This window comes from Aythya fuligula, chromosome Z (genome assembly GCF_009819795.1).
Source record: "Aythya fuligula isolate bAytFul2 chromosome Z, bAytFul2.pri, whole genome shotgun sequence".
NCBI lineage: Eukaryota > Metazoa > Chordata > Aves > Anseriformes > Anatidae > Aythya > Aythya fuligula.
In genome coordinates, this window is record NC_045593.1 from 13425291 (window position 1) to 13451863 (window position 26573).

Genomic DNA, 26573 nt, shown 5'->3' on the forward strand with positions numbered 1-26573 from the left:
ACCAGGTTGCTCAAAGCCTCATCCAACCTGTTCTTGAGCACTTCCAGGGATAGAACATCCACAATATCCACAATTAAAAAATGCTAGTATATAAAAAATAAAAAGTCTAAGAAATTAAAGTAGATGATGTGAGGCGAGTTAACACATGGTGGGGGGGAGGGGCAGGGAAATGCCCACATACTTACACAACTCTCTGAATGTTTTTCGTTATTTTCAGTCTGTGTGCCATCTGTACTCTAATCCAGCTTTCTATTTTCCTCTTAAAAGCATGTTTTACTTATTGAGGAGGTAATGAGGGAAAGCAAAAAATAGTTCCTTATATTCCTCTGAATTGTGGGAAAGGGGTTGCTTTAACAGCATCTGGTAGAGGAAGACTGTACGGCTGAAAGTTGAAACAAGTGCCATGATACATCTGCTCTCTTGTTTTGTCATTTCTGCCAGCACCCCCTGTCACAGTCTGACGAATGTTACTCAGCTAGACGGGCTTTTGGCCTGGCTGTGTTGGGCTGTTCGTGTGTTTGACTGCCTTTCCTGCTGGAACAGAGTAAAACAGCAGCTGTAGCTGAAATCCTTGGATATCTCTGCCAAGCTTGGAGTGTGGTGAAAAACAGCACTGAATTTCTGATCATTTAATATGAAGAATAATTGCATAGCCTCTCAAAATGCTGAAGTGTTTGAATGTATTGATTCTGCCTAGTAAATAAGGAAACTATATGTTTAGGCAATTAGGGTGGAAGCTAGGTATTGTTCTTGAGTGTCTGTAGAAAGATCTAAAAGTCTGTGACTCTGGGATTGGAGGGGCCTCCTTCAGTCATTGCATTGTATACACTCCTACTGGCAGCTACATGGTTTCGTTCCATTCCAAACTAACTAATTTTTTTGGCTTTTAGGGAAAAGCTATGTGGTTTACTAGTCTGGGAACATGTGTCAGTTTTTTCAGATCAACTCGTCACACACAGCGTGCTAAGGCCTTGCAGAGAGATCTGGACAAATCAGAGAACTGGGCAATCACCAATAGTATGAAGTTTAACAAGAGCCAGTGCTGGATTCTGCATCTGGGAAGAGGTGACCCTGGCTGTACATACAGACCGGGGGGTGCGAGGCTGAAGGGGATCTTGGTGTTCCCATCAACCTCAAGTTAAGCATGAGTCACCAGAGTGCCCTGGCAGCCAGGAGGGCCAACCATGCCCTGGGGTGCATCAGGCAAAGCACTGCTAGCTGGTTGAGGGAAGGGATTGTCCTGCTCTGCTCTGCGCTGGTGTGTCCTCACCTCCAGTACTGTTTGCATCCTTGGGTGCCACAGTATAAGAAAGAGATAAAACTGTTAGAGAGTGCCCAAAGGAGGGCTACAAAGATCGTGAAGGGCACAGAGGGCAAGATGTATGAGGAGCAGCTGAGGCCTCTTGGTTTGTTCATCCCAGAGCAGAGCAGGCTGAGGGGAGGCCTCATGGCGGCCTGCAGCTCCCTCACGAGGGGAGCGGAGAGGCAGGCGCTGAGCTCTGCTCTATGGGGACAGCGACAGGACCCGAGGGAACGGCATGGAGCTGGGACAGGGGAGGGTCGGGCTGGGGGTTAGGGAAAGGTTCTGCACCCAGAGGGTGGTCGGGCGCTGGGACAGGCTCCCCAGGGCAGTGGCCACATCACTGAGCTGCCGGAGTTCAGGAAGCATTTGGACAACATTCTCAGACATAGAGTCTGATTTTTTGGGTGGTCCTTTGGGGACCCAGCAGTTGGACTTGATGATCCTTGTTGGGTCTTTTACAACTTGGATATTCTATGATTTGATCTTATAAAATAGTTAATTTTGGTGATACTGAACTTGAAGAATTTTGAAGGACCCAAATGTCCTTCTTTTTACCTCTTACGGTAAAAGGACATTGATTGTCCCATTGCTATAGAGTGAAAGAAGCTCATTTTATTTGAGTTAGATTTATTGTGCGGTCATATCCTGACCTAGGTCTTTAAATGTCTCTCATCACTATGCAAAACAAAGTTTGTATGTAGATGTAATATCTTTTATTAGGCTAGTAAATATAGTTGGAAAAATTAGACAAGCTTTCAGGCATGCAAGCCCTTCTCATCACTGTGACATCTGAGGACCTAATTCACGTTGGTTTTAGTTTGTTTTGATTTCTTCCTAAAATAGAATTCCATTTGCTTATCCAAGACAAATATTTGCTGTATAGCCTATTACCTGCTTGGTGTGCAGCTGTTTTAGGGAGGTTGTGTGTTCTGTCACAATTACACAGTTCAGAACCTCTTTTCATAGTGCTTTATTATGTTCTTGAGCTTCTTTGTTTTTATTATAGTTTTTAAATGATAACCTAAACTTTTAAGAAAAGAGGAAACACCTCTGTAGTCTCTTTTTCTTCCCATTATTAAAGTATCCTTTGCAGTTGGCTGAATTTTAAATTCACATACATGCTCTCAAAATGTAAGTTCCCAAAGCATGTCTTGCAACTTGAGTTCATCTGACCTGATCAGAAAGGACTTCCACTGCAAAGTGAATGATACACTGTAGCCTAGGCAAAAAGTAAGAATTTGTGCTCACCCCTTTTAACTTGTACCAGTTAAAATGCCGCATACCTGATAACTACCAGCAGAGGGAGCCCATTTATTTCGGATGAACTGAATGAATGGGGAATAAGTAGTTCTACTTTCTTTCCAGAAATTTTCCAATGCCAAAACCAATGTGTTTAAAACAGCTGATTTAGAAATCAGTGAAATGATAATTTAAATGCAACTTTTAGAATCTAGACATGGAACAGTCTAGATTCCGTACATCAAATATTTGGCTGACAGTACTTGATTCCCTGCTGATTACCAGCATTAAAAAGCAAGTGCCATGCTTTGTGTTCTTGCTCTGGTGGTGAGCCTGGATCGTTACTCTTTTGAGTTCCACCATGGTGAGGGAAGTGCAGAGGGTTTGGATACGCTGCAACCTGTAGCAGCGGTTTGGTGGAGATGCTGTGTATCAGTGTGTTCTGCTGGCTTCTAAGTATTTTAGATATAAACATATCTAAGTATTTTTAGATCATATTAGTGATGTGTTGCTGTTACTTTTACATTCCACCTAACTTTCTCCTTCTTGTATTCTGCCTTTTTCTAATTATCTGATGCTATGTTATTCCTTTTTTGTTTAAAGCTTTTTTTATGCTTTCAAGATGATGGTGGGTCTACATTATGTTAATAAAAATGAGTTTACGTTTTGCTCCTAATTTCAGTGTTTGTGCAAATTTTATGTCAGTGCTGAACATCTCTGATCTGAAATTCATGTGGACATGCCAGTTTCTTAAAATATTGATACATTTTTTAAAATATTTTACATGCAGAGACACAGCTAGTAGTGAAAGTGAAGACAGCTCAGATGAAGAGTTAATTGGTCCTTCCATGCAATCCCAGACTTCTGCTCAAGGTCCAGTTGGTGGTGATGATGATGACGATGATGAAGAATTCATTGGGCCACCACTTCCACCTGGCTTCAAGGATAGTGATGATGATGATACAGAAGAGGAAGATAATGTAAGTATTTTGTTTCTCTTTACACAGAATCACAGAATTGAAGGGGTTGGAAGGGACCTTGAAAGATCATCGGGTCCAAGCTGCCTGCCAGAGAAGGTTTCTTAGAGCAGGCTGCCCAGTTAGGTGTCCAGATGGGCCTTGAATATCTCCAGAGAAGGAGACTCCACAACCTCCCTGGGCAGCCTGTTCCAGTGCTCCAATGTTTAATGTTTTAACATTTTGAGTAAACTCTAATTTGTTAGTATGCTTTTTCCTTTATGATTGAAATTTCAGGTGAAGCATGGCTGTTGTTTGAAATAAAGTTTTTCTGTATTTTTTTCCTAATGATTATTCAACAAACACAATGATTTTCATTGAAAAATACTCATGTTTTTAAAACATATGAATCTCAACTGAAATTCATCATCAGCATATTTCATTTACTCTTTTTTTTTTCCCACGGTATAAAAGAACTATACAAATAAATATTTTATATAAATAGTTTAGTTTTCTTGTTTCCTAGTGCACGTGTAGAATTTTTGTCAGGAAAGAAGAGGTATAGGTAGACTTGAGTCTAGGGAAAATCATTATGCCAAAATTGCTCTGAGAAAATGTACAGATGTAGATGAAGGGTGTTTTTTCTGTGTGTTTGTTTGCTTTTAAATAAATGCCAGGCTGGTTTGTTCAAGCATATATAGGCTCTTTTCTTGTATGTTAGAAGTAAGGAGAAAACCAGAAACAGCCTAATATGGATACTGTAGATACGGAGTTGATAAACTTCTAGCTAAGTGGAAAGGCATTTAATAGTTTGATCTGCTTTCTCCAAACCTTCATGGATTGAATGTATCATGGCAGTGGATGTTGTATGATGGTTTCTGTGCTTTTTTTTGTATCAGTAATGATTTAAGTCCTGTAAAAACAGCTTTGCTAATGCTATTCTGAACCATTTGGTAGCAGACAAAACTGATATGTCCTATTGAATAACTGCAAGTGTAATCCCCCAAAAAACAACTCTCAGATGTCTCAGGTATTTCTTGCCAGTTCCTATTCATTTCTGGCCAGGTGTTCATCTTCTTTTTTCTTTTCCTGTAAATTCTTACCTTGAATCACGTCAAATATAATATTAAAGTTTAGAATTCTGACTGAAAAAGGATGAGAAAAGAACGAGAGAAACTTCTTAATCAGTAACTTACACGATTGCTAGTGGGAGCCTAACCTTGTATGTTAATTTTTCGCAGTGTTTAGTGTCCCCCCTCCCCACCCCGCCCTGGGAGATGAGTGGTGGGAAACTCTGATGCTTGAGTATTTTTATTGCTTTGTCTGGTCTGCTTACTGATTTTCTTAATTATCAAACTGTACATTGTGGGGCCATATCCCCTGTGATCTCATTTGTACCCTATGCATGACTCATTTTGTCTTAGGGAACCAGCTGTTGATAGATACCAAGCTATCTTTGAGAATGTTGTAAGTCATAAGTGCCTTAAGTTAACTTATGACTTGTATCTGTATCAGGAATCCCATTTACTTCAAGCTGTTAATGGCACTGCAGAGTCAGGCAATATTCCTGAGAACATCGTAGATCAGCATGTTTTGGTTGCTGTCGGTCATGTCATAATGAAGTCACTACTTTTCTGTCAGATTTCATCTTTTCTACCACCTCAGATGTGCTTGTTTGAATGTTTTTAGCTAATAGTAAGATCTGAAAATACAGTACTTTACCCAGACATTTTATCAAACATGCGTTTCTAACAGATAATCAGAAAAACAGTTACTGTCTTGAAAAGTACTTAAATGTATTGATGTTGAAGGAAGTGTTCCCTCTCTTTCAGTTTGGGCTTTAAATAATTTTTAGCCTTTTTCAGGATCCAGTACATTAGTGTGGGTTGTGTAAATCCTCTGTATTGTCTTTTTTTTCAAATTGACATGAATCTGGGTTCACTACAAAGAAGAACAATGTCTGAAAGTATCTATTAATATCTGGTAACTTTGTGCATGCATACACTAGGAAGTGGTAAATCTCAAAGTATGCTTGTTCTGCACAGGTGTTCTGTTTGTTCTTTGGGGCCTCATCAGAATGCCCTTCTGCATTACAGGTCTCCCTAGCTGTCCCTATTTCTCTTCCTAGAGAAAATAATCTTTTGCTTTGCTGTCAGCACTTTTGAAGATTGTAACTGCATATAACACTGAGTAATTGAATCCACACATAAAGAAGCAACCAGGCTTGGGAACAGGGTCCTGCAGGTATCTTTAATCTTTGGCATTGTAAAAGTTCTCCAAGATGCTCAAAGGAATTCAGTGTCTATGACACTAAAATAAAACAGTGTCAGTGTAAACTTGAAATCACAGCAAATCCTCTCACTTAAACCCAAAATTTAAACTCCTGTCTGCTGATATTTCACAGAAATATTACAAAAAACTTTACATCAGTAAAAAAAACTTTAAAAAACTAAAAAGTAAAAAAACTTTACATTAGCTTTATTACTAATTGCTTTGTTTCAGTATTAACTTGTTTACATCAATTTATTTTTTTTAAACAACAAATGAGATTTGAAAGCACCAGAACTATAAATGGTCCTTAAATGAAAAAAGTTACATTGCTGTGGAATGCTGGGATTTATAGTTTCCTTGTCAGGGCCTTAAGGAATTAAATTGATTTCTAAACTTACTGTGTTTAAATTGTTCTTCCTAATAATCAAACGCATTTTGTATGTGTTGCAAAATCATAGAGGATTTTGCTTAAAAACAAGTCACACTTATCAGATTAGCTACAGTAAGTGTGGTTAGTTTTTATATACCTGGATTTTTCTTTTAACTCATGCCAGAAATTACTAGAGTTTTCTTTTGAAAGTGAGAATTGATGCAAATAAAGGTTTCCCCTGGTACAAATGGTGCAAGTGGTGCAGTGGTGCAAATAAAGATTTTTCCTGGTAGTCTGTTATGGAGACATCACTATCTGCAGTTGGCAAAAAGCGTAATTGCCGTAATTCAATTCTGAAATTTTAATTAAAATAAATAAATAAATAAATATTTACACTTCATGTAAGTGTGTTGGCAGTGGTCTTTCCCACCCATAGTGAATTAGGAGAATTCTGTGGTTGTGTTGAAGATAAATTTTACCATATTGGTCAAGTAAGCTATGATGTAAATACAATAAATGTTCAAGATCTGTTTTATTGCATCATCAGTGAAAGGCTGGCATCCTCTGACACCTCTTTTGTTGCGTAATTTTTGTTGTCTGATTTTATTAAATTCACAGGAATCAAAAGTCTTTTATATATACACTACTGTTCCAGTTTGTGGTATAATTATCTCTTCCATATCAGTGGTGAGTGCTATATGAATAAATGCAGTCACGTTCAAACCTCAGATTAGTGCCAAGTGGTAGCAGACTCCTTCATTCATTGATACTTCTGGATGTGTCCTGTGGATAGGTCCTGTGGGAAAAAGTAACTAAATAATAAGTACTAATTTAGGTAGTATTGCAGTGTTTGTTTAATAATTAAGAAATTATGGGAAGATTCTTATGAATCTTTTAAGTGTTAAAAACAAATATATTTTTGGCAATAGGTACGTTTGACAGAACAGGGTGAAGTTTTCAGTAGTAGAGGTGAAGTAGAGTTTTCAGAGTATGAAGTGAAGAGCAAGTTATCAGCAACAAAACAGAAAATACCTGTTTCTTGTTAATCTGTGTGTTAGTGTGCTGTGTACCTGTCTGTTGTCCTCCGGCAAAGAAGGCTGTACCTTAGTAAGGCTTTGCAATTTGAAATCTCTAAAATGCAATGCACTATACTATAACTGTGCTGTAACCTTGTGTCTGAAGTCCCAATAAGATATGTGGTGTTTTGTTGTTTTTTACGTAATTGCTTGCATAAATTTCAGATGTATGGGTTCTGAGCACTGAGTATAATTTATTTTCATTATCTCTCTCCAAAGGGAGAGTCTAGTGAAATACTTGCTTTAGATCTGTAAATTTTGCAGGCATGCAATGGTGAAAACAAAGTGGAGAAACAGATTTTACTTCTGCCTATCTTTCTCAGTGTTTGTCAATTTTCACTTTGTTTGTTGGTTGACTGTACTAATTTCTAGTAACATGGTATTAGTTCAAATCTATATTGTTTATATATATAATATATATTAATATATATTAATATACATTATATATTAATATTATATATAATATATAAAAATATAAATACATATATTTTAATATAAAAGTATAATATATATATAAAAATATTTGAGTAACACTACAGCTGTCTTGATAAAGTGCAGTAACTGGAAACCAGAGTTAAAAGACCCCAATGAAAAGTTTCAGACAGAAAAGTAACTTGCAGACTTGTGTGATTTAAGTTTGTCTGATCTTAAGACAATAGTTACAAAACAGTCTAGAACAGATTTGGTTGAGAATAAGCAGAGCGGCAGAAATATGAGACTTGTGGGTTTTAAGTCTAAACAGTTAATTTATAACTGGGAAGACTTTGTGTCAGCATGGATGCCAGAGGCCTTTGGGGTCTAGAGCCTCTCCTTACTTCTGCTCATGAACTCAGTTATTTTCTTTCCTCTGAAGGGAATAAGGAAACAGCTGTGCTGTCCTGATTTCCTGTTGATCGATTGGTGATCACAGTACGATCCTATGAGCCCCCCTAAAAGCAGGTGTTGATGTTACGAGGACTCTGTGATGCCTTTTTTCTTGATTGTACTTCAGTTTGTGGTTGGTATGCATGGGGGCAGAATTGGGAGAGGAGAGATGGAAAGCTCCATTGAATATTTTTTTTTTTGTTTCCAGATGGATTGTGAGACAGTCTCTCTTTTGTTATGGTATTTTTTTATAACTTCAAAACACAAGCATCCATATTTTTGACCCTGAAAGAAACAATTTTTTTCTTTATAAGTTATATGAATAGGAGTTCTGTACTCTGGAGTCTTGTAAACTTTGTGCAACAGATAAAAATGCATCAAAATAGTGGCTTTGCCCTGGTAGCTTGCTGTTGTCTCTCACGCTTAACTTTAGATGTGTTTTTCATTATAGGAGATGGATTATTTATTTTTTTTCTGCAATTTTTTCTCAGTTTTGCTTTCTTGTATGAAACTGTCAATGGGAACGTTTGTGAAAATTGTCTGCTATGAGAAAAAAATCTTTTGATTCTAGGAGTGTCTCAGGACTGCCCAACTCACACTGTATTCTACCAAGTAATCATCAGGTAGAAGGAGTGACTGGTGGTTATCTTTGTTGGGAATTTTTCATACCTTACTGGAGCTTTTTTGGGAAAATTAATAATAACAATAAACTGCTGAACATTTTGCCTTGTAATGTTTTGAATCAGCACGGTTTATAAATAATGTGAATTTTTGTAATTTATGTTTACGTGTGATGCAAACTGAATTTTAGTTATATTTTATTCTAAATTTATGTAAGCTCATTTTATGTACTCATGGTAGCTGTTATAAAGCATCTTTCTGTGCTTGATTAAATTCTGTGTTAATACTGATCGTATTAACAAGTAAATAGGACTTACCTTACTTACATTTGTCATAATTCACCTTCATTTGTGCAAATAGTGATGATTCTTAATATGGCACCATATGTTTCTAAGGACTTCACAGAATCACAGAATTTCTAGGTTGGAAGAGACCTCAAGATCATCGAGTCCAACCTCTGACCTAACGCTAACAGTCCCCACTAAACCATATCCCTAAGCTCTACATCTAAACGTCTTTTGAAGACTTCCAAGGATGGTGACTCCACCACTTCCCTGGGCAGCCTGTTCCAGTGCCTCACAACCCTTTCAGTAAAGAAGTTCTTCCTAACATCTAACCTAAAACTCCCCTGGCTCAACTTAAGCCCATTCCCCCTCGTCCTGTCACCAGGCACGTGGGAGAACAGGCCAACCCCCACCTCGCTACAGCCTCCCTTGAGGTACCTATAGAGAGCGATAAGGTCGCCCCTGAGCCTCCTCTTCTCCAGGCTGAACAAGCCCAGCTCCCTCAGCCGCTCCTCGTAGGACTTGTTCTCCAGGCCCCTCACCAGCTTCGTCGCCCTTCTCTGCACCCGCTCAAGCACCTCCATGTCCTTCTTGTAGCGAGGGTCCAGTAGTGTAAGAGATGCTGTTTTATAGTGTGTAGCTACACTTGGTGTCAAGTCCCTTTGGTATTTTCCTCTTCTTAGAATTTTCCTTCTAATATAGAAGACTTGCATTAATTTGAGAAGTGAGGAAGATGAGGAGTATTTGAAGTGTGATCAGTGCTTTACTGTAGTATTTTTTTTTTCTCCTAAGAGAATTAGAAGTCCAGTTGGATCATCAGTGCTTGTCGTATTGTCGTAAGCTGAAGGGATAAGGAGGAAGCAGTGTGCTCTGTAGTCTTGAAGCTTTTCATCTTTGGCTTCTACCTTGCAAAATATGTGTCCTGGAAAACTTGAAGAAGATCTTGTCTCAAAAGAGGGATATTTTAGAAGAGAGAATGACATATTTGTTGGAGGGCAAATTCATAACAAAGGCAGTATTTTATGTGGTAAATTTTGAGGCTGGGAGATGTACTAGTCTTTGACAGCTTCTTTTTGCCTGGGTGTGACACACTGGAAGCATATTTAGTGTTTATGTAATCAAAAAAAAGTCTGGAGGCAGACAAAAGACTACCAAAACAGTCACATCAGGATTTTTGGGTGGACAGTTTTAAATCTAGGACATAGGGCATTTTTCAAGGTAATGGATGACGCCTATTAAAATACATTAGTAAGAGAGTGTGTATTTACGAATATGCTTCTCTACATGTGATTAATGTGCTGAGATCTTCAACAGAACTTAATGGAGCACTAATAACTTGTGGCACATTTTTCTTCATTGAAGCAACAGGTATAGGGATGGTGGTTGAAAGAATTTGTTGGATCTGTATGGTTTTATTTTCTGTATGGGACTTGGTTACAGTTGATTCCTCTTTGGAATTAAGAACTATTTCTCCCTGCAGTAACAAAAGGATACTGACCATGCTGTAATTGTGTCCCTGAAAGAAGTACAGCCTTGGACCTCTTCAAGGCTGTATTCTGATTTGGGCACCTTTCCAAAATGATAGCATAACACTATTCCAAGTTTTAGAATTGTTTTGAGACACTTCTAAATTTTTGCAGGGGTTTAACAGGACATACCAGTAATACTCATTTGTTCAGAATGGAAGAAAGCCATTTCCTGCTGATTTAGATGGAGAATTTAAGTAGGCTGTAATTACTCCAATTACAATTTGGCTATGGTACCACACTAAAAATCATGGTCTTGTAAAAATAAATAAATGTTGTGGGAATTTGTAGTCATCTTACGGAGTTTTTACATTTAGTCTGAGGATTGTCTGTCCTAGTAAGTATTTAATATTATTTACCCAATCATCTTTTTTCTTGTGTAATGAAGACAAAGAGAAGTAAGCTGAACAAAGGAGTTTCTGTGTGTGCAATAGACAGAAAAGTTCAGTTTTGAATATGAGAGGCATTCTTCTTGACCAACTTCTAGTCACTGATATGTTGATAAAAAATAGGTAGTAATTACCATTGCTTTCCATATTATTTTGTGTTACCTTCTATTGGGAGGAAAATACTGTTGTCATAGCTGTGCATAATATATTCTCAGGTCTTGACAACATTTCTACTATAAAAATCAGGAAAACGTATTTTCTGTACATTATACATGGAACAAGTAATGGAATTTTTGTTAAGGATCATCATTGTGGTTGCTGGTATTGCAAAACTTTAACTCACCTGAGATGGTCTCATTCTCTGCAAAGTTTGCAAAATGAAAGCAAAATCAACCCCCAAAATTGAGTATGATGAAACTCAGTGTATATATTTGGGAGAATCAATCAGAAGCTGGAAGAGAAGGAAAATGTATAGTAAAAAACTGGGAACATTGTGTGTACAAGAGGAAGCTAACATAGTAATTCCCTTAGGGAATGCCTGTCTTTCACAGAAAGTCATGGTTATTTGCTTTTCACCTCTTTAACATGCTGCCTTACAATGATTACAAGTTGTACTCAGAGAAAACTAATGTACTTACAAAATCTCTATTTGTCAGTTCTTTAGAGCATAGTAAGGCCAAGACTTTTCTGCTGTATACTGTGCACACCTTTTTGCCGGTATGATACTGGTTTTAGTAATTTTGTCTGATTATGAGAAGTTCTAGGATGTCTCTACAGACAGACAGATACTTAGTCCTATGAGTGCTTTTATACATATTTTATGATGCAATTAACAGGCATACATTATTTGACTTTCAAATACTTAAAAATTAGACTGAGGTCCCTTTAGTATTGTTAAAGAAAATGTTATGCATATCATAATAAGACCTCTAAGCTTTGCTAAAAAAGAAAGTAGTAACAATAATTAAGTCCTGTCTTTACTCTTTGGCTGAGCTGAGAAAGTGCCAGGCCTGATGAAGCCTATAGAAAACTCCTTTGGGAGCTGCTGGTACCACTGCTGGATTTGCTAAGGCAGATGCCAAGTAATTCCTTCATGTCTGGACCAGATCACTGTGGCTGCAGAGCTCCTGCACTGAGAATATTGAGACCCTTGGTTTCTTTATAGTCATAAGATTTTGTTAAAGCTGAAGTCCTGTAGTATCCTTCAAGGCAGAGCAAAAACGTTTTCTGCCTGCATTGTTTGAGGCACGGATAAACTTGAGGCTGTACAATACTGTGATCTGCTTCTTAGGAGAAGAAAAAGAGTTCTAAGATTTTACGAACAGATATTCTACATGCTGTCTACATTCTGTCTCAGTCTCATGGCTGAACTTTCCATATAGTATTGTTTAACAAAAACATGTAGCTGTAAATGTTATGAAATTCCATTTATGCAATGGCATGTGAATGTGTGATCCTCAGTGTCATTTTCTTTAAGTAAAACTTAGAATATTTGAGGATGAAGGGACTAAAATTAATTTATTCTCTGAGAACCTAAAAGACTTGCATAGTCAATGCAAAGTGGGGACTACCTTCTTGCATGGTGCTTTTATTGGCAATTGCAAAAAAATCCAATGTACTTCTACAAAGAAGTACAGATAGCATATTGCATTTATCAGTGTTAAAATAAATAAAATACTTCTAAATTTGGAAAGAGAGCTAACAGTAATATTCTCTGCTGATAGTATCACACTGTGAAATACATAAATGGAAGATAATTTTCTTTGTCACATGAATGTTATCTTTTTGAACAAGCTGTTTATGTTCTAAACAGAATAATGAGAAATACAGATATGGGGAATGCTTGCTTGAATGAGTAGAAAATACAGTGGATTCTAACAAGTATTAGAAATATTTATGATCGGATGATAAAATAATTTAGAAGGGCTATATTTGAAGGAAGGGTGTAAGTGACATGTAGTTAGGTTTCCTTTCCAAAACAAGTCTTCACAGGATTTTCGATTAAATGATTTATGTTAAACTTCTGGAACTACAGACTGCTCCAGTCATATCCTTGGAGAGCAATTTTGTTGACTCTTGGAATGTCTGCTGTTTGTTTAAAAGATGGCTTTCGATTTTTATGAACATGAGACTACCACATGTATTGTTTTAAAACTGCTGCAATGGCATCTTGTATTTGCAGCTGGGCACTTAGCAGTATACAGGGACTATACATACCTGATGCTAACACTGTCCAGATCACAAAACAATCGTACTGAATTTCCTTCTTTTAGTCCTGCTTATCTTTTTGGTATTTTAATATCTAATAAAATTGTTTTCAAATTATTAGGATCTCGGATAACATTTTGCTGAATTACCTTGTCTACTGTTTATAAATGTTTCTCCAAATTGCATCATAGTAATTGAGGATTGATAAATGTTCATAGAACTAAAAGTTATGGGGAATGTGTTACTTTTTTTTTTTTTCTGATTTCCTTTCATAAATCAAAATACTTACTTTCTCCAAAGGAACAGAAGAATCATAAAAAATCATTCATATGATTTTTTTTTTTATTAGCCATCCCCTTTCATGGTCCAGTCCTAAGGCTTTTGAAATGTGTTTAAAGCTTTTAGTAGAATTCCAGGGAGTACACTTGTTGCTTTTTTTAAAAAACTGTTTATTATTTCATTCTACTAGAAGTATTTTATTTTTCTGCAGAAACAACAGATGTGAAATACAGATAATTTTCAATTTTAAAATAACGTGAACTGTTCTAAAGACTAGCTACTTAATGAAGAATAAGTTAGAAGAAGAAAACTGGAGAAGCTGCCTTATTCATGTAAGGACCCTCATGTAAGTCAGGTGACCTAGGCATGGCATTTGGTTTTGAATCAATACATTACTTTGTAATGAAAAAGCTATTCTTGTCATAAACATAATGTGCAAGAGTAGTGAAAAGGTGATAAATTCTGAAACTTTTTTAATATTGGAAAGGAAAAGTTTCTGAGGGATCTCTATGCAACAGGGATAAAAAACTTTCCATTCAGTTTTCTAAAATGTGCCATAATAGAAATAGCTAATAAAGAGCCATCACATGAAGCTCTCATGAGATGGTTCATTACTTAAGGTTGGAGAATTAGATCATTTTCTGTGTAAATAATTTTGGTGACTTCACTCAACACATACATGGACCTGCAGTTTTCCAAGTGGGACTGAAGATACATCTTCAGTGGGACTATCAGCATTGTGCATTCACTTCTACACTCTTGATGAGAGAGAAGAAAAGACAAAACAGAGTTTGATAATAAGAGAAAGAAAGCGATTTGTGACTTCCACTTTTAGCTCCAGGTTTAATTCATTTACCGGTGTTAAGTAAATAAAAATATATGACATTTTATAGCAAAATTTGTTCTCACACAAATACGAGTTGGTGGAACTAAGCAGTCTTGCATTTATCTGTGTGAGAGCAATGTCTTACTCCTACAACAACTCACCCCGTGTTCTGGGCAGCTTGGGACAGCACTGCTTTCTGTGCAGGTTGGCTGCACTGCAGGCAGGTTGTTCATTCTCTGCTGTTCTGTCTTCACTTTTGTTTATATCTGAGTTACCTAATTGATACACAAGTTTGAGTTCATCTGCATTGATGCGGTGAAGTCAATTTTTGCCTTCAAAAACTCGCCCATTTCTTTGCTACGCCTGTAACTCACATAGTGCTAGCTATCAATGTACTTTTTTTTTCTTCCCCAAAATGTCTCTAGGGGGCAGCGAAACCATCTTAGATGTGCACCAGCCCGTCAAGAACTTCCGTGTCTTTCATAGTTTCTGCAGTCATCATAAGAACTAGCTTGGAAACAGTTTTCAGAGTAGATAGTTATGTAAAGGTTTTGACTGGGGTGCGTAGAATTCATTTCATTAAGTGCATCTGCATTTTCAGGTGGTGAAACAAGGTCAGGAGTAAGGGCAGTATTCATTCACACTCGCTGTTTTACAGTACACAGGTGCCACTGATCATCTTTGATACAATAATGAGTATGAATTCATGAAATAAATCCTGGAAGAGCTACAGAAATTGGGAACAGAACTTAGTTTTTTATGTGTGACCAAAATTTCTGCTGTGGAAAAAAAAAGTTGTGTAGAATTAAAATATTCAATTAAATCATCAAAAGCATATCTGGAATGAAAGCCAAAGCTGGAGTTCTCAGTAATGGATGAGTTGTTTGCATGGACATGCTGGAAGACATGGCGTTGCTGTTGTGTGGTTCATGTGTGTGTATGAGGAAAAAATTGTTCCCATGGCCAAAACACAGTCGGTCTCTGTGACACCAAGTATGTTGAACCATAGTGTGCCTCATGTGAAGTGGATGAGGCCCACAGACCTTATATTAACCAGTACTCTATTAGAAAACAGGGGATGAGGGCCAAAATGGGATACCTTTCTCCAGATTTAGCCAGATGACTGAGACTTACTGACCACGTGTTTGTGAGTAAGAATGTGTACCTGTTGGTTCTTGAGGAAACAGTGATGGTGATAAATCTCCAGAGTTTCAGAGCAAACAGAATTTCATGGCAGGACCAATGTAAGCATGACAAAAAGAGGTTTGTGAGTAGTACACATCCACTGCTGTGTCCTGCAGCTATGTATTGTCTCATTAGTGAAATTAAATTGGAGGGATTTGGTGCCACCTTGACCCCTCAGTGTGCAATTGTGCTAGTTCATGCCTGTTTTGAAGTACCAGAAATAAAAGTCATGAAACATTTCAGATTGCTCAGAACAAGGAGAGATTGCTCATTTTGCTGTTAGTCCGTGTATCCAAATGACAACTAACAAAATTAATGACATGTTTTCTGCATGTTACTGAGCTTCCATCTCTGGGCCTGCATGGATGTCTGCCTTTATGTTTACTTTGGGTTGAATAAATGTCTTTCTTGCAAATATTGCTATTATGCTACACATGTGTAGGCACAAATCTAATTTGGTGAAAATGCTGGGTTCATGGCCCTGAAAGGGCTAGAGTGAAAGATGAAATAATCCGTAAGTGTAATCACTGATACAGACAGATCAATTTAAAGGCAAATCATGTTAACATTTCAAGTTGAATTTGCAATTGTTTGGAAAAGGTGAACTCTCATTCTTCGTATCAGGAATATTCTAAGTAGAAGGGGAAAATAGTGATTAAGTTTTTAAACTTCTGAAGTGTATCTGGCAACAATTAAGGCACTTGCTTTTTAGTGCAGGTTTCAAACCAGAATCTTTCAGAGTTTTGGTTAAGATACTATATAATGTAGTTCTATATATATAAAGAATTTGCTAGACTTCACTTAAAATGTAAACTGGGATGCGAATAATCATAGCTGGGGAGGGACTCTGTCTGGGGGTAGAGTGATAGAACAAGGATTTATGGCTTAAAACTAAAAGGGGGGAGATTCAGATTAGACATTAAGAAGAAGTTCTTTACTCAGAGGGGTGGTGAGGCCCTGCCACAGGCTGCACAGAGAAGCTGTGGCTGCCCCATCCCTGGCAGTGCTGAAGGCCAGGCTGGATGGGGCTTTGAGCAGCCTGGGCTGGTGGGAGGCATCCCTGCCAATGGCAGGAGAGGTTGGAACTGGGTGATCTTGGAGGTCCCTTCCAACCCAAACCATTCTGTGATTTTATGATGGCTTATAGAATTGTTAGCTTATTTTTCAAGTCAGTACTCTTCCAAATTTCACGCATCATCTGGATTTACGGAGATTTATCTGCTATTTTCTGACAAACTTGTCACACGATTGTCTTGTAACATGCTGTTCTCTGCAAAGAAGGCAAACCTGCATATCAGGCTATAACCACATCTGCAGGGATCAGCTGGCTTTCAGTGCTACTGGTTTCATACTCATTTTCAGTGCAAACACTTGGTGTATGTCTCTTGCAGAGCAAGTGCCATGCTTTGTTGTCTTGCATGTAAAAATAAACATATTTCCAGTGACATTCCATCTTTAAGGAGATTAACTGCAATGCTACCTTTTGAGTACAAAAAAAAAATTTAGGAATGAAAATTCAAAAGAAACAATAACTATGTTAATCATACTCCGTGTATATAAATTGCGTATAACTATTATACAAGACCACTGTGACACAGAGTACTGAATCATTTATAAGGACAACCCCCTCTTGTTCTACAATTTATAGTCTTGGTCTTTGCAAGCATTCTGTGCTTTAAGACAACCTAAAAGTTTAAAAAAAAAAAAAAAAAAAATTGTTTGTAACTCCATTGATTTCTTCTGCGGAAAAAAAAAATGTGCAGAAGATGTAAACTCCCATGTGCTAGATGCTTTTTCTATCTCTTGTTTATTCTTTATATTTACTTCTTCAAAGGCTTTTTTTTTTTTATTTTTTCCTGCCTTGTTTGGATGACATAAATGGGCACATGGAATTTTGGGCAACAGAGAAATGTGCAATAATTTTGTGGCTGAATTCAGTGGATAGAAGTATGTATGACATCTGGAATGGCATCTTAGAAATAATGGTGACAGAGTAATCGTCACATGTTATCTCTATAGAAAATATGAATAAAAATAAAAATCTGACATGGCCCTCTCTTCTGCCAACAATATAGTAACTTGTTTTAATGACATTCTTTGTTTTGACTTGGAATGTATTGCTTATCTTTTCTAAGAGGCTTTCCCTTTAAGGATTAAGTGCTGCCTTATATAACAATTTGTTTGGTAAGGACAGCCAGTTGTAGTTGTAGAAATCTCTGATTTCTGTGGTGGTAGTAGTAGCTCCCCCCACCAACGCCTGCATCCTCATGACAAACTGTGCTCTGTAGGAATTGATATGTCTTTGTAGGGTGCTTAGTAGGGATAAGGCATCCTGTTTCTCCTCTGTGTTCTCTTCCTGCTGATATGTCCCTCTCTGGTGACTCCATGTGAGATTTTTCTCCTTTGTGAAAAAGATGCTAGTAAAAAAAAAAAAAAAAATGTTTTTTTTTTTTTTTTTAAATTTCTTTTAATATGTGTGTGCGTATATATATCTATATAAAATATAGATATTATAATGTATATATATAGGACAAGCTTTCATTATATTTTATAATATATATTATAATATAATGTATATATAATAATATATTTTTTATAAGTTTTTATTGTGATAGTGCAAACCCTTAAGTAGTTGTGTAATAAAGGAAGGTTCTGCATTTAAGAGATAAAATTTCAAAGGCAGATTCTTTCAATTATTTCTAAATTAAGGTTATAAATAACACCAGACTTAGTACAATTGCTGTGCATAAAATATTCTTCTTAGGGAAGGCAATTATGATACGCTGAATATACAGTGGATTTATGAGAAGACTCAGTTAGTTTTCTGTGATTCCCTTAAGTCTTGTAGTCCAAACAAGAATCTGCAATCAGTATTTGAATGCAGAATGAGCAGTAGTCAATTAATTCATTGCATTTTCGGCAGAGTATTAACTCCCCAGAGTAAGACGAATGTCACTAAATCTATATTAGTTGTAACTATGCTTTTTATAATGCTATTTTAAATGAGCATGTCTGAATTGCATGATAGTTCTGAGAACTAGTTCTATCCTGTCAAAAAATAATAGTTGTCAGCTGTTGTTTAATTCTGTGTAGTTTAATGTAATTTTGCATTACTTTGCCTCTTGGGAGTAATCTTATGGTGTAGGATCTAATGGAAGCTGCAACCCTGTCTAATACTTTTAGGGACTAACCTCATAATGGACTCTGTAACCAAATCTGATGAGTAGCAAAGTATCTTAGAAATTACCCAACTTCTATGGCTGATGAGGAGAAAATTTTGTGTCTAGCTGCATCTTGAAGTACTGTGTACAATCATATTTAAGATAGCAGACCTTTTCTGGTACACTTCATCACAGATCATACAGAGCAGTTAGATGATATAGAGATCAATTTAGCAAATAAGAACCAGTAATACAAGAAAGCACTTTAGTAACTGTAGAGGAGGTTAGTGGCATAAGAATGGAATGTGGATCCTCTGCATACTGTAGGAGAGAGGTGTCAGAAGAATTTGTGTTACTCTGAAAAGCATTGAGAGGAAAAAATACTGAAAACATGAGGTGGTGAAAATTCATTTTTCTTCTGTTATTTATAGATGTATTAAACCTCCGTGCTTGTGAGTATAGTAAAGAAGATTATTTTTTCTAGTGTTTCTTGACACTTCCTGGTGTCTCACCTTTCTGGAGTAGTGTAGTTCATAATATAAATTGCCTTTGGAAACTTTTTTGGAGCAATATAAGCCCAATTTATACTTGGGCAAGAAAATATCTTCAGGCTGTGTTTTCTCTAGAACTTGCATAACCATGTGTAGCATTGGCTGATACTCAGAACTAAATTGAGCAAGAGAACTTCCTGATAAGTAGTTTTGGTTCAAAGGTGTTTAGGTATTTGTGCATAATGCAGTTTCTGCAGATTAAAAAAGTAAAATAAATCAAGAATGATTGAGGCACAGAGACACTAAAAGAATGATTACTGAGGTTTCTTTGTTAGGAAATACGTCTTGCAGGCCAGGAACTGATGTTAGAATCTGAACATTTACATATATAGTACATTTGTATTTGAAATTAGCTGAATAAAATATTACTTATTTTATCTTTAATCTGTGATCAGTTGTCTCATCAAAGAATGCAGCCCAGTTTTAGATTTCATTGCTCTTTTGAAAGCACTGCATGGCAACCCCTGGCAATACACTGCCTGAGCTCTTGTCTGTGCCATTGTTCTTGCTGAAAAGTTTTGGAGGAGAAGCTCTGGGAGCTCTGAAGCACACTGACAATAATCTCTCAGCTTGGCACTTTTAAAATGAAAAGGGCTTACTGTGTAAGCACTAGGCTTAACATACCATATCTTGTTTTGATTTCAATTTCTAAGGAGGTCATCTCAGGACTTTCATCCATTGGGGTAAATAGGTTGGTTTGCTTGCAGTTGACAATACTGCTCATGAGTTATCTGAATTCTTTAAGCGAAAGTTTGTAAACAGGCCTATCGCTTGAACAGCAATTACTGTCTTAGAGCAAATATCTAAGCTTATGAAAAATTCCGGTGTCTTAGCCAGAACTCCCCCACTGCCTTTATTGTGCAAACTTCTGACAGTGCAATGTGTATCTATCTTGTGCCTATCTGTATTAATAGATACTCCTAAGCTCTTGATACCCACAACCAACTGCAAAAATCTATTTATATGTACTTGCTCACTCCTGCTAGCTGGTTCCCTCACCTACATGTATATGCCACAGTGCTGTAATTGTTCAGTAGCAGAGTGACTGTGAGGATTTGAGAATGCATGAATAGCTGATGGTGCATTTTAATAGATTAAATCTATGTTAATAATATTATACTGATTATAATAGTACAAGTTTGTGCCAAACAGATGATTGTATTTTAAAAGCATGATTCTTTTGCATTCGGTTTTCATATTTTTGTAATGCACTGAAATTCAAAGGACAAGTTGTTTCACAGGTAGGAACAGGTTGCCAACAGCATCAGAATTTTCGCATTTTAATATATTTCCCTACGGAATAGTTTGACATCTGCCTGAAACAACTGGCTTGTGAAGAGTAACTTCAGCTAATAAGGTGTCAGGGGAGGAGTGTCTCCCTGTTTGTAGAGGTTTATTAGGATCTCATGATGGCATCCTCTTGTGAGGTTCCTCTCATTCTCTACTCTGAGGTCCATTTTTGGTATCTTAGACTGCATATAACCTGTGGTAACCAGATGAAGTGAGGATCCATAGTACCTGAAGGTTAACCATGGAAAGTAAGGTAAGCTTAAAAGGCAGGCCTGTGAAGAAAGGTGCCGTCAAGTGATCAGTATGCTTTGCACTTTATCCTTAAAGCAGATTAGTGGCAATGACAAACTTAGGCCAAAACAGTTTTTGTAAGCTTATCTACTGTGTGTTTCATGTGGCTCCTAAGAGACGAAATATAAGTTATTAAGAGTCCTGGGAAACATGCAAGATTGGGACAGCAGTAGGTGTTAATGTGAGACAGCGTTAGTTTCAGAACTAAGCCATATCTCCTCGTGGCCCACATGTCCAAGGTGGATGTCAAATATGAGGTTAATGTGAAAAATTCAGGCCTACAGAACAAATTCCAGAAATGGCAGCTAATTTCTGCCCTAGCTCAGCAAACTGTGCAAAATTGGGAATCCTTGTTTTGGCTTCTTTTGTAGTTGCCTGGAAGATGTCCATAGTAGGGAATTTGAACAAATCTGAGCCAAAATTCTTGGACTGCTTTTGATTCAGATGATTTTATGGGTTATACATTCCTTCCCACCACTGCAACTTTTCCTCTGGAAAGCCAATAAGTGTTTATAAGCTGTTTCTCTCACGCTCGTTTTTGGCTTATACTGTACTTTCGTTTCTCATTTGATAGAATACTAAGTTGGAACTATGTTCAAGCATATGTTCTTCCCCTATGTCACAGAGGAAGAACTACTGAAGAGTGGTTTTTTTTACAGCTTTCTTGTTTATGGAAACAGTAGTTATGGAATTGTGCATTCCCCTGCAACTTCACCAGTCAACCAGAAGACATGAAACACTACAGACATGTTTTCTCAACAGTTGCAAAATTGCTTGTAATATGAGCATTATTCAGAGAGGGTTTTTTTTTTTTTTTTCTGAAGTGTTTTTTGTTTGTTTTTACTTTACTTTATAAATGAGTTTGTAAGGACTTGGGGTATTACAGTATTACTAATAGACACTTTTAATGGCTTCTGTCTTGGTAGAACCTGAGCAGCTCAAAGGTATGAGCAAACCCACCTTATTTATTGATCGTTGTAGCACAAATTCAAAGTGGGACATTTTTATCCCATTTAAGACATGATACTTAGGCACACAAGCAATGTCTCACAGCAGATAAGTAGTAGACATGGGGTATGAAAACTGTGTTTCCTTATATCCAGGACTGTTCTTTTTCTCCTGACTTGAAAAGAAAGTGCTCACAGAGTTTCTATGATGTTTCACATGAAGATCCAAAATTGTCATTTCTGTACTAGATGAGTGTGAGTGACAAATATCTTGCTAGCTGTCAATAATGCTGACCAAGTTGAAGATGCATGTTGATGTTAATCCATCTCAGTTAAGTGATCAAGGTTATGTATATGACTAATAGTGACTTAATCTGAATCATATACATTTAAATTTTAAATTGTAAATGTAAGAAGACCATTCTGGTAACTCAAGTAATCTTTGTGTGGTGTGGAGTATCTGAAGCAGCTCCTTATGGAGCAGAACAAAAAGTTTATTGAATAATTTGAATAAAGATCTTGTGGGATGTATCTAATACTCTACATCCTTTAACAGTTATTAAGTAAGAAATATATATAAGGGCTTAACATAAAATCAGTAGAAGTCTGCAAAATGAGGCATTTCAGTAAGTTGTGATGTTCCTAAATTTTTGCCTTCTTTATCCACTGCTAAAATCTTGTACACTGTCTAGAAAATGGATCTTTATTGTAGTCTGAGTTAAGAAGTGAGAGCATTGCTTCTGTACACTTATATACCTCAAATTCCTTGTGGATTGACAGTTTTAGTGTTGGGTTTGACATGTGGGCATTGTTCCATTCCAAAATGTGTTGAGGTCATCGCTCTGTTTCCATATATTACACAACTGAGCAATAGTGAATAATAGTTGTTTAATTGCTACATAGAAATGAATGGCTGTCTGTTTAGTTGTATGTCTTGTCAGGTTTAATTGCAGTCGTTTGGAATTTTCAGAGATTTCAAATAATTCTTGAAAATTATTTGTAGTGTTGATGGGTATTACAGTGGTTTTAAGAAAGTGGGTACATAAACTGAACATAATGCACTACCTTCCTTTGACATAACAGCTTTAGCTAAAGGAATATACCTTACTAACACATGCAGAAAGGTGTTTCCTCCAAGGATGGACCTCACATGTGTACAATATAAATGTATCTTTTCTTATTTCCAGATGCATAAAGTCACTTAGCAGTTTTTTCTCATGTCACATTACATAAAATTCTGCTGCTATAACACAGCTTAAATGTTAATGTTTTGAAGGTAATTTATGTGTGGCATGGGAGAATTAGTAATCGAAACAGTAATAGAATTGGAACCAGCTGTGGGAGCTAGATAGGAAATTGTCCTTCCTTCCTGCAGTAACTTAGACGTACTGTAATTTTTAACTCCCACCCCTCCTATTCCTACCCCATGGTTGTAGATCTTCTTTGCATGACTTACCTAATGATTTCCCCCCACCTCCTCAGTTTTAGTTCCTTATCCTAATTGATTAGTAAGTTTGTAGACAACTGGAATGTTTGTCACTAATTGCGGCAATGTGCATAGATGTCTTTTTTCAAGTTCATGTAGTGAACGCTTTTTTACAATCAGAATTGGAGAACTGTTGAAAAGTAGACTGTGCAGACAACTCTCTCTCTCTCTAGAGATGTGATTGTTTAGTTTTGCTGACTGTAGTGTGTTTGCTAAGAATAACAGGATCCCTGAGGACCTTGATGAACTTCATCAACATTGTTGAATAAACCCTTGTAGCAGATTCTTTATGATACATATTATTTATTCAGGTTTTTCAGATGAGGAAACCAGGGTGTGCAGGAATGAAATAAATTGCACGAAGTCAGAGGTCATGGTTTGGTCTACACCTAAATTGTGTATTGCTTTAACTGTCGTGGTTAAAACTTATGTGGTTTAAGAAGATGGCTCAGTAATGTGATTGCCGTTGTACTGGTGTAGAGGTTCTTGTTAATATCATCTTGATGTTTATGAAACTCTAGGCCAGTGTGATCATCAGAAGTCTTAGGGCATTGGTCTCTTGTAATTTCAATGTACTTCCATATTGTTATTTTAATGTACTTCAGTAGAAACATATGTAACTGAAATTGCCTTTTGCTGAATGAATTACAGAGGCTTAATGGTATCACTGACTTTTATAAAAAGAATATTAATTTGTAATTGAAAGGTTTATATAGAAGGGTGGCATTTTTTTTTTTTCCAAAGAATCTTTCACTTTGTAGAGGTGTGATTCAAATTCAAATCTTAATAATTTTATTCTAAGACAGAATGTAAATCTGGAGAAGGTGGAACTGATTTAATGACTGGAAAAATGTATAAAAATCTTCCAAATATTTAAAGTTTGGATACTGCTTCTGGTATTCTTAGTGTAACTTTGGTTTTCATATTTTTTACTTGGTAAGTCAAGTGAAAGAACTTTATACAATTTTTTCCTTAAGTTTGCCAAACAATGATATGATAAAGTCTCTGTAAAGTTTAGATGGAAGCATGTTTTAGAGTCAGTTGAATGTAACTATTTCTCAGCTAGTTAGCAAGCTGCAAGATGTACCACATTAAGAAAAGTTAGGTTCAATCTGATGCTGTGTCTCATGTTGTGTTCTTGTATCCTTACACGTGTTTTCTGAGCTACATTCCCTACATTAGAAATCACATGTGAAATCTGTATCTTACAGAAACTCTTACAAAATTGAATGTGAGTTATGTGAATGCCAAAGTGAGGCTGGTTTATGTCTAAGCTAAACATTTGGCACTTTAGAGAGATGAAAGTTCACAATTATTTTCCCCTTGTGGTTTCAGAATTTACTTATTCTTTTATATGGTAGAATGAGAAGAGCTTTCAGAGAGGAGAATAGATATTAGCTGTGTGTTTGTTTTGTTTCTCCTTATGGTCAGCTGATCTATGGTTATTTGTGGTATTTTACGGTTTCTGAATAAATAACAGTATCCATTTAGGTCAAAAAGAAGTACTCTATTCAGCTTTGACGAATAATCTTAAGGGTTATGTCTCTGGAAAATGCTATGAAAATGCTAGTTTTTTCGGGTTTTGTCTTTTTCCCATTCTCAATGTGGCAATCATTCTGTGTATCTTATTGCTGTAGTAAAGCTAGGTCTTGACAGAATGTGGGTGCTTTTCAGTGGTATGTGGCAGTTTTGCATACTGTTCTAACAAATGTGAGGTATATTTATACACATTTGAAACTGAGATGATAAAAATGAAATAGACAGGTGGTTATGTAAGCAGAATATAACATATCCGGAATATCACGAGAACACTTAGCTTAACTAAATTGCTCTCCCAGAAACTGCAAAAGAAACTTGAATGACCACAATTATAGATATACATCAGTTTTATCAGAGATTACAACTTGCTTTGGACAAAGCTCAAGAGAATCTCTCTTGTATATATTGTAAGAACAATTTCCAGGTCATAAATATTAATATAAACTCTGGTTTCGTAAATCAAGGGTTTGTTACAAATTGAGAAATTATCTGAATGGGGTTTTAGAGTGTAGGTGAAAAATAGCAACCTCCTGAAATCTATCTGAAACTCCCAAGAGAAAGATCAGGCAGGCTTTTTGGTGTCCTTTAGAAGTACGGTGTTTATATTTTAAAAATGTATTTGCCAACTGTGCTGAGACTCCCTAATTGCAATAGCTTTTGTAAATTGCTAGGCCACTGGAGTCTTTTCAGAAGTGGCACGAAAGAGAAGAGATTTAGTTCATGTTACCTTTTGTGTATGGGAACAGTCTCTAAACTACCACCATCTAATAAAGTACGTTTTATCTGACCTAGAATAATGTTGTGAATTTGTAGTTTTAGGAAGTCTTAGGCTGGAATGAAGATTTAATCCAAGATATTTTCTCTTGCTTGCTAAATCTAACAAAACACTCTGGTTCAGATCACAGGAAAAAAAATCACGAGGCTGTGAATTAGAAGATGTTGAGAGAAGCTAGCCACAGTACTGTTTACATATTGAATAAATACATTTATTTCCTTTAGGCATTAGCAAGGAAGTTTAGCTATTTAAATGCCTCTTTAATTTTTGGAGACAGCCTAGAGTAATACATTTTAACTTGCTAAAGAAAAGAATCTCTACTTAGCTCTCTAGTACTTAAAATTCAAGAAGTATTTTTTGTGCTGTTTTGATTGCTACCCAAATTGAAAATGGTAACTGGGGGACATCACGGTGTAGGGCCCTTCTAATATTTCTGTTCATTTTGAAAGCTTATGCATTTGTCATGGAGTTTATGAGTTATCTACATTTTTCCAAGAGAAACAGATATTGTGGGTATTTCATGGGAATATTGGCCAAGATGATTCATAGCAGTGTTTATGTGAACCCTCTTGTTTTCCATAATGTTTTCATTTTTCTTTATCTTTTTCAGGCCAAAATATTAGATAGTAAACGCACACACAGAGAGGCGCTGATTAATCCAACCATGGCAAGGCACCTCTGTTAGGAATTTCCCCGAACACTCTACCTCTTTACCTTACACTCTGTGAGTAGATGATAAAGAGAAGAGGTCTCCAAATGATTCAGAGTCTTGATACATGATACAGATTCTTCTTCTTTTTTTTTTTTTTTTTTTTTTATACAGATTATTCTTTTGGAATTAGTTGTCTATTTTTGAAGACTGTATGGGAAGTCTGAGGCAACTGTTTTCCATATTTTGCTGCATCACATTTGTAAATGTAGTTATAGGAATCTAAACAAAACTGATTTTAATAATATGTAAGTGTGCATCAAAAAATATCTAAAAAGAGGAAATAACTAAAAGAGGAAATTAAAAGGTGTTGAAATGTCTTCTCAACTATGGATGCTTCCTTCATGAAAGTTTGTGGATAATGTATTTCTATAAACCAGAAAACATTCTGTCTTCCTGTTGCTGTTTAAAAAATATCTTACCCATC

General features: G+C 36.5%; 1 protein-coding gene across 1 annotated transcript in view; it reads left to right on the forward strand.

Moving 5' to 3' along the window:
* Positions 1-26573, forward strand: part of WDR70 (WD repeat domain 70) — a 139227-nt gene that overhangs the window by 5264 nt on the left and 107390 nt on the right. Inside the window, exon 5 of the mRNA XM_032206395.1 lies at positions 3333-3522. Coding sequence (XP_032062286.1) covers positions 3333-3522 — 190 coding nt within the window. The remainder of the gene's footprint in view (positions 1-3332; positions 3523-26573) is intronic.